Raw genomic sequence first — 13657 nt, 5'->3', positions numbered from 1 at the left:
ACGAAAATTTTAAGCTATCATACATCAAAATCGTTGGAAGATGAAGAAAACGCAATTCGATCGTATAAATAGGTACTAATAAATTATTTGCTCTAAATACCGGTTCTAAATTGTTGTCAACTTTGTATGGTAAAATTCGTCTCACAATACCCCAGATAGGTTTTTACCATTTCAAACCACTTTATACCACTCTAGATCGGTGGTAAATACCGGTAAATACCAGTTTTTACCAGTGGTATGTACAACTTGTTAAAATACCACTTTAAACACTGCCTCAACTATCTTATTTGAAATATTTTCATCAGATGTTGACCTGCTATTTAAATTTTAGAATACTGTTTTATGATGCAAGAATGTCAATGTATCGTATCTGTACGGACCACGAATTCTCAGAAAGTTTGCCCCACGAGGGAAATTGATTAATAAATTTTGCCACAACAATACCATAAGATTGAATATTGGGCGAGATGTGATCCATGTATAGGCGTTATGTCAACCCGATACAGTGAAACCTAATAACTATCTTATATCGTTTCCTTTGTTGTTCAACAAGCATGGGAAACTTGTTAGTACCTACCTATATACCATCTAATTGTGATTTTTTCGCGCTCCAACGATTTTGATGTATGATGGCTTAAAATTTGCGTAATTTTGTGTACATGAAGAATCCGAAATAATATTGGGGGGGGGGTGCATTGATGGTTTTTGCGCTACGAGCCAAAATGTGCGAATTTATATGCAAAATTTATTGCGAATTTTGAGAAATTTGACTTTTGTCACAAAATCGTCAAAATTGAGTCAAATATGGCTGGAAATAATGTAGAAAATTATTTTGGACCAGAATTTGGCCACTGCCTCGATTACGGACCCCAATTTTCTAATCGATAGAATTTTGAAAAATAATTGTATTTTCGCTATTAATTTTTAAACGATCGAAACATGGTACTTAGGTATCGCTATTGACATATTATTAAATTAGACACGTTACGCACACGTTAGGTGTAAGGTGTGTATCTAATAACTAATACACGCATATCTAATACACGTTGTTAGAACGTTAACTATACTATTTGATTCGGAATTTTGTAAACAAAAGGAAATTTTGTTAATAATTCAAAGGGTCATTTATAATAAGAAAGGTTGTTAATAATACGTTCACTTGTTTATAATTCTGTTTCATGCAACAAGTTTTTAAAGCATCATGTATTACTTTGCATATGCTGAGAAAATATTTTAAAGTGGGCAGTATTTTTTAGCATAGCACACATAATAATTCGTAGATAAACTGTAAATTAGTTATTTTTCAAAAGGACACATCCGAACATCCCCCTTTTCGTGGCCCCTTAGCGACGTTTTCGAGCCAAAATCCCCGGCCCCTTTATTTACACTATTTTTATATGGAAACCATATAAAAATATTTTTATATTTTTATATTTTTGAGTCGTTGCGGTGCGTTGGTAGGTCACTGGAAATGGTATGTTCATATGTCAGACAAATGCATGGTGGAGGTTAAGGCTGAGTTTCGCTCACATCTCCTTAGCCGGCTGCCAATGTGGCTCAGTGAGTAGAAGAGTTCCTCACCTACTTAGCCGTAGTAGCGGGCTGAAAGTCGCGGCCGGTCAGGGTGCGAGTTCGAATCCAATCCCCCCCACTTTCTTTGTAGGGTTTTTTTTGTATTTACAAACAATGTAACTCTTTTTTTATTTTTTTTGGAAATATATATTATTAGATTTATCACCTCAGATTATTTATTAAGACATTCATAGATATTTCATACATACAACTATAAATACATACATATTTCATACATACATACATTTAGAATGACAGATTTGTAATTTTTTTAGCAACCTTAAAATATGTAAGTGCACACAAAATAATATTTAAGTATGCAATAATATTTAATTAAATATTAATTAAAGATTAAATATACGTATGCGTCTTTTATTTAATTATTTAGTTTATTTAATTTGATGATTATTATTTTTAGTATGCTTAATTAATCTATAATATAAAATGAGATACATAATAGAACCAACATGATTTGTGGGAAAACAGAAACTGGTTTATTACAACACAAGTACAAACACAAGTACAAACACAAGTATAAAACACAAGTACTACTATTTACATACCAACTTCATTGGCGATGGCTCCTCAAAATCCGGACACTCGGAGGAGAAGAATCATCGTCCGAAAATTCTTGCGAATCTTGAGGTTCGATTTCGGCCAACGCAGTTGCAGACGTACCAGGCTGCCCTCTCAAGACCACCGCTGCATCAAGAAAGTCCAGCACTCTTGGTTGCCTGTTTCTAAGACTTTCAGGTTGATGGCATTTGTATCCAATAAACCAAATCACCTATAACATTTAAATTGTATTGAGTATATTATGGATAATATACGCATAATTTTTAAAACTGTTACTGCAAAAAATTAGCACTTACACAAGTGACATGGGCGCACATCCCCACTGTTCTTGCTCCTTGCCAACAGTCACAGTAGTAGCCAGTGATGGCGTTATGGTCTTGTAAATTGGCTTCGAATTCTATTCAGAGTTGATGATTCTGGACGTAAATCGGCTAGCCAACTTCGCTCGTAAAACTCCAGAAACTTCAGAATTGATTTGAATGGTGAATTTTGAATCTTCACTCAAGTGTTTTTTGGTGTATTCTTTCGCCAATGAGACTTGGTACACTCCCAACGTCAGTTTCTCGAGATCTTGAAGCGACAGGATAGGAAAGCCTTGGACATCTCCAGCAGAAGCAGTTGTCCAATTTTCCGTTCTTCGATCGAGTTTGTCGCGTGCGACTCGCTTCTTCATTCGGTTATCCATTTGTGACCTCGCTAATGCATCCAGGGCGATCTGTTGGTGACGCTCGGTATCTTCCATCAGTGGTGGGCAAAAGCAGTTGATCATGGCCATGGTTAGATTCTGAAAAACCGTGTCAGCTTGGGGAGATACGATCCTGGAATTACATCCGAGAAAAACTTGAATTTTATTTTGAGTCGTCCATTCACGGCCTCTACCAGCCATCTCACAAGGGTGCATTTTCTTGAAATGTTGCCTTGCTGGATTGTGAATTGGTTATTCGAGTTGGCTTTCAGTGCTGGCATGTGAACTTTAAACCCCTTCTTCCTGAGAGGCGGAACGTTGTCGCGAAAACCGCGATCGAAGAGGGGCTGGTCTTTGGTGGGAACCAAAAACTTCAGGAGATCGCTACCTTGTACCTTGCTACCTATCGTCCCGGTGCATCGATCACGTACCCATCTTCCAGTACTATCATCATGGGCTTCACTAGGTTTCGGTTCTTCTGTACAGACCATGTCTTCTTTTGGAGCTCAAAGTCACTGGGCTTATCGATGTAGAGATAAGTCCCGTCGAAAATGGGGAACAGAGTATCCTCAGGAGCTTCGTAGAGGATCTTAAACATTTTTCTGCCATGCCTTGCAATGGCATCTTCTCTTGTCATATGTTCAAATCCCAAAAACTAACGAACGAAATGTTTCTCCAACGCCTTGGACACAGAGTTGATGGTGTCACTGATGGTGGTGACATTTGGAATTCCAAGTAGAATGCCCAAAACTGGCTGGGAGAGATTCATTCTTAAAAGACAGAGGAAGAGAGCAAGTGCATTTCTTGGGTGTCTGTTAGCACTCTCCTTCAGATGTGGTTTAACATATGTAAACAAGGTGTTGAAATCATATTTTCCAAATCCTATCAGCGTCTTAAATTCTTGTTCTGTTAGTTCTTGGTCGTGACTTTGCTAAATATCTCAACTTACTTGGGGTCGAAACAAATGACTGCAACTTGACGTGGCTTTAATTATAGAATATTACTAAGTTATTTGATCTTGGCAGTCTTATGTATATTTCAAGTGATATTCAATATAATGATTTGTATTTTACTTTATAATAATTACGTTCAGAATTTTGTTGCATTTAGTTGATTTTTCTATATGCATTTGGAAATATGCAAAATCTAATAATGTTAAACTACATATATCGATATATATATATTGAAATAAATCCTTTTGCAGAAATTAATTGATCGACTTACAATAGCGCAACTATAACTAGATATAAAAGTTGAAAAATTAAACTGATACGTCAGTCATCATGAGCAATACAATTTAAAAACGTACTTTGGACGGTTAATCCTAAGAAAGAGCACGTGTCACGTATCACTCCGATTTGTCAACTCTTTCTGACATTGTCCAGCCTTACTTTCTTCTTGTACTTCTCACCAGGTTTAATACTTAGCTCCATTATCCAACTTGCAATTTCATCATCATTCATAATTATACCAGTCTTGTTGGCTACGATTTTGTCTAGGTCTTGATTGTGGAACCTTCCATTTTCCAGGTGAGATGCGCAGCAACGATTTTTATGGGGAAGTAAAATGTTCTTTTCTTTCCAGACTTGTTGCACTGCAGACTTTGGAATTTGTTTCCTTCCATCCTTGCTTTTACAAATGAAACAACATTTCTGAGTGGACGTCACAGATTTGATTGTTTTAAGACGTCTGTTGGAAGTTATGGATGATTGTGAATTGATGCTTGACATTTGGGAGGTATGGACAGATTGGGAGCAAGCGGCCTGTGTTGTTGTGATGGAGAATATCTGCGACTGATCAATTGACATAGGTGCAGAGTTGGAGTAGTGGACAGAAATGTCGTCAGGAAAATCATCTTGGGGGAAAAAGTCTTCTGGAAAGGTGGAATCCTCTTGAACTTGAATCTCATTTGGCGAATATATGTCAAATAATCCTTTGTCCTCGGGCCAGCGGTTCGGAAGCGGTCCTCGTCGGGGAAGAGGTCCTCGTCGGGGAAGCGGTCCTCGTCCTGAGAGCGGTCCACGTCGGGAGAGTGATCCTCGTCCTGAGAGCGGTCCACGTCCTGAGAGCGATCCTCGTCCTGAGAGCGATCCTCGTCCTGAGAGCGATCCTCGTCCTGAGAGCGGTCCACGTTGGGAGGGTGTTCCTCGTCCTGAGAGGGGTCCACGTCGGGAGAGTGATCCTCGTCCTGAGAGCGGTCCACGTCCTGAGAGCGATCCTCGTCCTGAGAGCGATCCTCGTCCTGAGAGCGGTCCACGTCCTGAGAGCGATCCTCGTCCTGAGAGCGGTCCAGGTCCTGGCCGGTAGGATTGTCAACGCCACAATATGTACTGCGTCTAGTTCTCTTTTTGATCAATTCGTCTGCGGGGATGAATGGAAGAGCTCGGCGTAATTTTTCTCCTTTGGGCTTCATATCCGCACCACTAGCTCTACGTATCTGCAAAATTAATTAACGATTTTAACTCTTATAATTATTTAATATGTATAAATATTCATTTACTTGTGCATGATGCTTTCCACAAATGACGTCAGTTTTTGAATAGTTTTCCCAATCCTCCACGAAGTCCTGAAACTGAGGCCAGAACTTTGGTTCTCCTATCCGCTGTAGTCGACTTCCCGGAGGGATTTTAGTTTTACAAGTATAAATGCAACATTTAATAAACGGCATCGTGAAATCAGAAGAAAAAATACGAATTTGAATGCAAAAAATTGAATTAAAATTGGAGGAAAATTCCTTTGGAATTGAGATTCTGAAATTGTTGGTTGGTTTAGAGTTTTTATTTTTTCATGATTTTGTTGTTGACAACAAAAAAGATAACGCCGTGGTGACAATTTTATGGGGTGAAATTTCGTTAAATTTCATGAAAAACCCTCTCGGGATTTTGCCCGTTGCTCGAAAAGTCCATCGAGCCGCACCTCAATTTTTTTATATTGTAATTATAAATACCAGTTACGGCAATGAAAAGAATTTTGAGATGCGGTTCTTTGGACTTTTCATGAAATAAATTCCTAAAGTTATGCATTTTTTGGGCCACGTAACTAAGTCAAATCCTAAGCTATTCTTTGCATGCCTATCATATTTAATTAGCATTATCAAGATTACTATTTTAGGAGCAGTTTAATGTTTGAAAAAGAGGCATCTTCCTTCTCCCCGGATCATGTGACGTGTGAAAATCAGAAAAAATATTCACATTCTACGTCACCGGCATCCCTCCACTTGTACTTGTCACACCTTGCACCTCTACATAAGTTGAGGTGGATTTATATTTCACTCCTTGGTAACTTACGCCATAGTTAAATTATAATATTGGCGCAAGTTACCCAGAAATTGGCTTTTACTTATTGCAAACGATAGCTTGTCCTCTCCGCGTGCTGCATGAATGCTCCCACTTGGGAGGAAAACTTGGGCCACAGGAAAACCTGCACCCAGAAAAAAACGTGCACTGCTGTCCAAAACCCACAACTCGGCTAACCTACAAATACATGGGGCATGTTTTTGGACACCCTGATTGCTCATTGCATCAACTAATACCCATCTCATTACTAATTTTCAGCCTTACCTTACTAATTTTTGATACTTTTAATGCATAATTAGTCCCATAATGACTTGATTAATGTAAATGTCTGAACCTGGATGCGTTAATTTATACGAAAACGAAGAAGACAGCATGTGAAATAAGATAAGCTTGGGGGAACTGAAGTGGTGAAAGAGTGTTATTATAAATAGGAAAAACCGCCCAAATCAATGTGTCCTCCTTCGGGAGGACATATACTAAAATTGGAACGATACAGAGAAGATTAGCATGGCCCCTGCGCAAGGATGACACGCAAAATCGTGAAGCGTTCCACATTTTTTTGCAACTTTTTTATTTGATAAAAATTAAGAAAATGTTAAACATTTCACGGCAAAGCGTGTTTCACTTTGAATATCGTGGCATTAATTATTTTAAGATGAATTGTCTCGTCCATTGTCAGAGATAAGATTATCCCAAATAACTAAAATTAGTGCTTCTCATTAAATTTATTTATGTAAATTGAAATTTGTCAGTATAAAATATTGCAGTAAATGTAAGTAACCTCGTAAATCAATCAAAAATATATATGCATGTATACACGCGTGATTTGTATTTTACAAGGTTCACAAATTATAATTTTAAATATATTTAAACTCTTTATTTATATAACAGTTTTGTTCCCTAATTATAAAAATGTTATATTCATTAATAATTAAAATATTAGCATTTTTCTTTTCAAGAATGCAAAAACAAAATGATAACCAAGGTTGTATTTTAGCAGGTTTTTTGTCATCCATGGATTCTTTTCTGAATCATGTCCCGTGCATAAAGTACGTCATCAATGGTAAATTTGTGATTTACCATTGATTTCAGTAAATTGTCACACCTTGACTAAAACATGGGACTTTAATTCGTACCACTGTGAGTCAGAATTTCTTAAAAATATCTGCATGCTTTGCGTCACGCCCTGTAGAATTGCATACAAAAAGTGTGCAGACAAAGAGAGCGGTAATAAATAATCGGCGAATCGTCAACTGCTCGTTGCTGAATTTTCATTGCAAGTTGAGAATTTCAGAAAACTAATTATCTTTATCAATTACAAGTAAAAATAAGTCAAATATAACCTACACACGTAGCAGGTAGTCGCATTATGTGGTAAGTTGACGTATAATTTTATATATATTTTTTTTGCAAATGTTGTAACTTAATCAACGTATTCCATACTTACAGATAACTTGACAAATGGATTAGAACCAGACGGCGGATATGTATGTATTTCTAATTTTTTCATACCAAGCCAGATCGTACTAAAACTTCGTACACTAACGTTCCACATAATCAGGATTTCAAAGATTCAAACATAGTTTTGCATGTTTTACATATTTCATGTTTTTCGTACATGTACATATTTCCATACATATTTTGAGGTTTTTCATAAATATAAATATTTTTATACATATTTCGATAGTTTTTTGAAAATATAAATATTTTAATACATATTTCAAGGTTTTGTTACATAAAAATATTTTCCTTCATTTAAGATTTAAGGTCTTCTAATTATTAACTTCGCACGATGATGGTGTTCAATTCATGTGAACGATTGGCAAATCCAGTTTGCATCATTTTATAAGGTTCCTAAGCCAAAAAACTATTCGAAATGGAGTTAGTGTCACAGTATGAGTCATTAAATGAAGACTAAAACTTAATGCTGTTACAATTCACTTATAAAAGTGCTAAAAAATTGAATCTTCACCAGGATAAGATACAAGTATAGTGGGCATTTTAAATTGAAAAACATTTTTTTGTGCATATTTTCGACTTTTTTAAGTACATATTACATACATATTTTGTGGAATTTAAGTAAATACATAGCCGCCCTATGATTAGAACCCGTCCCGTAGTCAATTTAGACTCACAATCTGATCTGAAACTGGACCGTGTGTGTAAGATTAAATACAAACCCAGGTGAAGGTTAAGGTCACAAATTAAAACTGTAAATATGTATTAATGTCAACAATCTTAATTTCAGACAAGGTGACTCCCCCCCCCTTCTGAATTTATCTGTTTTCTGAATCTGAATTTATAATGGTGATATCAACTCTAAAATTGACCTTGAGAGGCTTATCATTGAACTTATCAACATTTCAGATAAGCACATTTCTTATATCCAAATCGCTCCAAATTTATAATTTAAGCTTATTTGAATTTATAATGGTGATATCAACTCGATAATTGAGGCTTATCAATTTACTTATCAATTTTTTAGATAACCAAAATTTGTTATCAAAATTTAGATAAGCAAAAATCCCGGTGAACAAATCCAAAATACGCGACCAACATCTAATTATTTATATATGCTGCATATTAATGCATTACATATATAATTAAACGAGATCTTGGTTGGCGAGTGCAATTTTTAAAGAGAGTGAGAAATAAAGTGAGACGATTCTCATCCGGCCCTGCCACACGATGGTGGTGGATGGCCAGCAGAATCCGAGTTTCTCTCTCTCTCTGGAAATATGGAAACCGCATTTGTGGCACACTTGGTCTGGTTCATCTCTTGTGACCACTCATCCGATTTATAATCCGATCCGAGAATTGATTTACATAAAACTCGAACATTGTCGACAAAATCTTTGAACCAAACTTTCCCCAATCTTCGCTAAGATTCATTTATACGTAACTTTTGTTCATAAGTTATACGTACCTCGTAAAATTACCTTTTTTTTCAGGATAGCATGAAAATTTGAGCGGGGGGGGGGGCAACTTACTTGAGTATTGTGACCAGGCACTAGTAAACGGATGGATTTTTTAGTCAAAGGTGAGCAATCACTATAATGTTCAACAAATTCACGGCTAATTGCTTATTAATCAGAATTATATGACTCCTTAAACACAGAAATGTTTAAAATCAATTTAAAAAATGTTTAGGGCGTGAAAAATTTTTTGAGCATTTTTTGTGATTTTACCGTTTCGAGAAAAAACGTGGCTAAAAATAGACATAAAAACGATCCATGCAGCTACCCCTGATTGTGACTACCCATGCAGCTACCCCGTGTGCAATTATTTTAATCGTAAGAAAGTTTGATTAAATTCTCAGGTAAGCTTCGAAGCTGATAAATTTATACACCTTGTCCTGTACAAATACGACGTAATAAAAGAAATTATTTATAGAAGGATTCTCGGACGACATGGTTGATGAAAGAAAATTAGTTTATTTCCCAGCTTTCGACACTACACTTGTGTCATCATCAGGGATAAAATAATATTTGGAAATAAGAAACACGACAGTATTCACTCAATATAATAATTACAATTGTGTTTGTGTAATTGTTGTCACAGATGTTTTATGATAGGCAGCATTAGAGATAACCAAATTGGATTAAGTTGTTTTCCGGTGTCCTGATTTATGGTGATTGGACATTTTCTGATGTATAAACTTTTCAGAAATTATTATTTTGTATTAACCGATTATTTTGTATGCAAAATACGCCAACTCTTTGATGAACCCACGCTATAAAACGGTGTAATAATCGAGGTGAATATTTTTTTGTTGCGATTGTATCCTTCTGAGGTACCATGCAATTTTACCGCCTTGGATACAACTTGTCTCCAGAGGGTCAGGGTGGCATATCTACGTTGGCTAAATCCTGCCCCAGCCCCAATGTAAACGCAATGATGACAGAAGCGTTACCGACTCCGTTAGCAATGCGTTACCCCAAGATGACACATTGCAACTATGATTGTTACATACAGTAGAATTTCATAGCACCTCCGCCAGTACATATGTAGAATTGTCTCCCAATTATTTAAACTGTTCAATATTACCTCTTCCTCGGCAAGGAAATGGTATTATTTAGATAATAGCGTATCTCGATTGGAATAATGATTGCAAAAAATATAAAAATAATTTTCATATATATGTATTTCCACTACATTGAGTCCTTTCAATCCAACCTCCAAGGACATGATTTACATACACTCGTGTTGCAAAATAATTAAGCACGGCATTGAAACTTCCGCTCGTATTGTTCCAATCAGATTCGTATTCCTCTTCACTTCTTTTAATTATAAGTGTGAAAAACCCTTTATTATCACACTTTGCGTCATGCATTTCATTGAACAATGCACGCCACAGAATCACGCAAACTTTTGGTTCAATTCAGCAACCGCGGAATGACACTGGGACCCCAACATTGCAAGATACATGGGGGAGGAGGTCCTTCAACATGGACGAGATATATATATATTATGCTAAGAGATGTGCTATTCCCTGAGAGCTAAGGCATAGATTCCCACCAATATTTCAAGGGCATATTTTCTCACCAATTTATGCTAACATTGGGCGGACCAAAAATAAATCAAGGGAAAATAGGGAATCCCAAAATTCGTATGTATAAATATACGGAAGTTCTAGTAAAAAGTGTTGAAAAATTATCCTCGCACTTCCGCCGTAACTGTGTGTAGGATTTTGTATACTCCCGGGAAACAGATTTTGTCTCCACAGATTCAACTTCAGCCCAGGTGTATTCCGTTGTCGAGAATTTCGCACTTGGCCAAAATTTTGCACAGAAATGTGGCCAATATTTATTACATTGTTTGCAACAATTGCCCCGGTCCACCCACTGCCTTCCCATGTCCGTGGCGGCTTCACGATAAACAATGGGCAGTACGTGCTCACCTGGGAGGTGCGAGGTGGCATAGCCTACTTCCGGGCGGTTGCCAAGGGCAACGGATACGTCGGATTTGGCCTCTCCCCCAGAGGAACAATGGAGGCGTCGGATTTATTCTTGTCTGGAATGCATGCGAATGGCAGTGTTTACGCCATCGTGAGTTATTTCTTTACCTAGAGTTGTACCAATTTCCAGGGAATTTTGATATTCCCAATTTTCCCCAAATCCTTTTTTTCCTCAATAAGCCCAATATTACCATAAATTCATATGACCCGGAAATATTGCCAAAAATACGGGGGCCTATTATCGCTCCCACGGAATCAAATAACTGCAATTATTGTGGGGGATCGAGATCCACAAAACCGGAAGCTAATATTTGACGCAAATAAACGGTTGGTTCAATTTTGTTAAAGAATGGCGACAACTACTTATTTCCACAAAGTAAAAACCCTCGCCACCTAGCGTGTGTTGCATAGAACTAACATTTTTCCCATTTCCCACTGATTTAGCTGAGTGAGAAGACGTGTATTTTCCCACTGCGGTAAAAAGTGGTTTATACCAACTGCAACGTTGGCATAAATGTTACCGACCCTTTTACCAATGTGTTACCGTAGGATGACACATTGTAACTATGATTGATACCATACGGTGTAATTGCATAGTACCTCTGCCAGTAGTATTACCGCCTCCCAATTATTTTGAGTGTAGTATGATATACGGAAACAAGTACCAAAATATTTTGTACCATTAACACTCTTAATTAACACAAATTAACACTTAATTATTAACACTCTTAATTAACACAAATTAACACTTAATTATTAACACTCTTAATTAACACAAATTAACACTTAATTATTAACACTCTTAATTAACACAAATTAACACTTAATAAATTCACTTAACAAATTAACACTTAACAAATTCACTTAACAAATTAACACTTAATTATTAACACTCTTTTTAAATTTCTAAATCTCTTCTTTACACATCTTTAGGACGCCCATGGCGCGGGTGAGATGGATGCGAAGAATAATTACGAACTAATTCACGCCATGGAAGGACCAAGTTACACCGAGGTCCAATTTTACCGCCCCCTCCACACCAGCGATTGTGCCGACGACATTGAAATTGTGGTTCGTATTAAATTTTGAATATTATTTGTACACTTCAAATAATCCAGTGGAGTCCAGTGGAGTGGAGGCGGTGTGCATTTCGCGGTGTTAGTTTGGCTTAAATTTGACTCAATTTGGTGTAAAGTGTCACGCGTTTGGTGTAAGATGGTCACCACGCAGTAAAAATTTGTCACCGTGGTGGGGACAATGATCTTCACCACGGTGGTGGAATCACATGTTTATGCAACCCGTTGTTAAATTAAAACCGGATTACTTGCAGCGTAGAGTTGTACCCATTCCCAGAGAATTTTGGGACTTTTGGGATTATAAATTTGCCCACAATTTAAATACATACCCTGAGAATATTCTCAAAATTCCTGGAATTTATTATCTATCCTAGCAAATGACACAACCCTAGCTGTACCTATATCCACAATGAGGAAACTATTGGGAGTTTTAGGATTCCCTATAATTTTCCCCATACCTATTTCCATTCCCCAATATTACCCTAAATTCGGTAGAAATGTATGCCCTGGGAATATTACAAAATTCCTGGAATTTACAATCTATCCCAGGGAATGGCAAACTCTAATAAGGTAGTAGCATCTCATAACTTTAGGATTATAATTTTCAAATTTTGTTTCAAAAATTCAGAACGAGCCGCAATACGTGATTTGGTCGATCGGTCCGGACGGGGATGCGTTACAGACGCACGGACCACAAAATCGAGGCGCTGTCCTTGTGAACCTATTAAATCCCCCAATATTCCACTCCCAACATTTCACAGGGGACACAAAACTTGGACAAAATATGGGTAGCATGTGTCCACCAAAAACGAATTGAGTTTGGATCTATAAATAATCTATTTCCGTAATACATGATATTTGTTGAAATCTGTAGATACATAAATTTGTGCAGAGTACTCTTGATCCAGGCCAAGTTGAACTTTTGGGAAAATTGAGAATTCTTCGAAACTACGGCCCTCGTCTCAACTACCCCGGGCAGCGTAATTCAAATTCTTTTAAAAATACGCTTCCCGGAGAAAATGAGACAGAGGCCATGGTGTTGAAGAATTCTCAATTTCCCCAATACTTCAACCTGGCATGGTGCAAGAGCAAGTAAATTGAATTTCTTCTTGACAACATAAATATTCAGATGTGATTATAGATGAGTTCCATCAGCTATCGCCGCCGGTGAAAAACATTTTATTTTATTTTCTGGTGTTTTAACCCAGAAACCTGTTCAGTGGGTCTAAACTATTCGATTTAGGCAGTTTTTAAAATTTCCGTCCCCCACCTCATGTAATGCTCTGGTGAAAGCACTACCTTTCTCGGCACGAGGTGTCTACATTTCTCCTTCAATTGTGAACGAACCATAAGGCCCACTGCGGTCAAATTTCACACAAACCTTCCCCTGGACATGCTCTTGAGTCATTCTGGAGCCTACCACCCTAGGGTGAAACCTAGGGTGGGCGGGCTGAGATGCGGTCATTCCTAACCAACACAAGTACGGATTATCTCC

General features: G+C 37.2%; 1 protein-coding gene and 1 non-coding gene across 2 annotated transcripts; both read left to right on the top strand.

Moving 5' to 3' along the window:
• Positions 1 to 6582: 6582 nt before the first annotated feature.
• On the top strand, positions 6583 to 6688 carry LOC118437287. The gene has a single exon (XR_004835994.1). It is a non-coding gene; the product is annotated as a U6 spliceosomal RNA (small nuclear RNA).
• Positions 6689 to 10883: 4195 nt separating this feature from the next.
• LOC118437223 (DBH-like monooxygenase protein 1) lies at positions 10884 to 13062 on the top strand. The gene is made up of 3 exons (XM_035856109.1): positions 10884 to 11177; positions 12020 to 12157; positions 12791 to 13062. The coding sequence occupies exons 1-3, from the start codon at positions 10923 to 10925 to the stop codon at positions 12977 to 12979; spliced, it is 582 nt and encodes a 193-aa protein (XP_035712002.1). The 5' UTR covers positions 10884 to 10922; the 3' UTR covers positions 12980 to 13062.
• The last annotated feature ends 595 nt before the right edge of the window (positions 13063 to 13657 follow it).

Source organism: Folsomia candida, unplaced genomic scaffold (assembly GCF_002217175.1).
Source record: "Folsomia candida strain VU population unplaced genomic scaffold, ASM221717v1 Fcan01_Sc012, whole genome shotgun sequence".
Classification (NCBI taxonomy): Eukaryota; Metazoa; Arthropoda; class Collembola; order Entomobryomorpha; family Isotomidae; genus Folsomia; species Folsomia candida.
This window is presented reverse-complemented; position numbering and strand designations above follow the sequence as displayed.

Coding starts and splice junctions, on each gene's coding strand:
- LOC118437223 (XM_035856109.1), top strand. CDS start 10,923: ATGTGGCCAATATTTATTACATTGTTTGCAACAATTGCCCCGGTCCAC. Junction 11,178..12,019: donor ATGGCAGTGTTTACGCCATC/GTGAGTTATTTC, acceptor ACACATCTTTAG/GACGCCCATGGCGCGGGTGA. Junction 12,158..12,790: donor CCGACGACATTGAAATTGTG/GTTCGTATTAAA, acceptor TCAAAAATTCAG/AACGAGCCGCAATACGTGAT.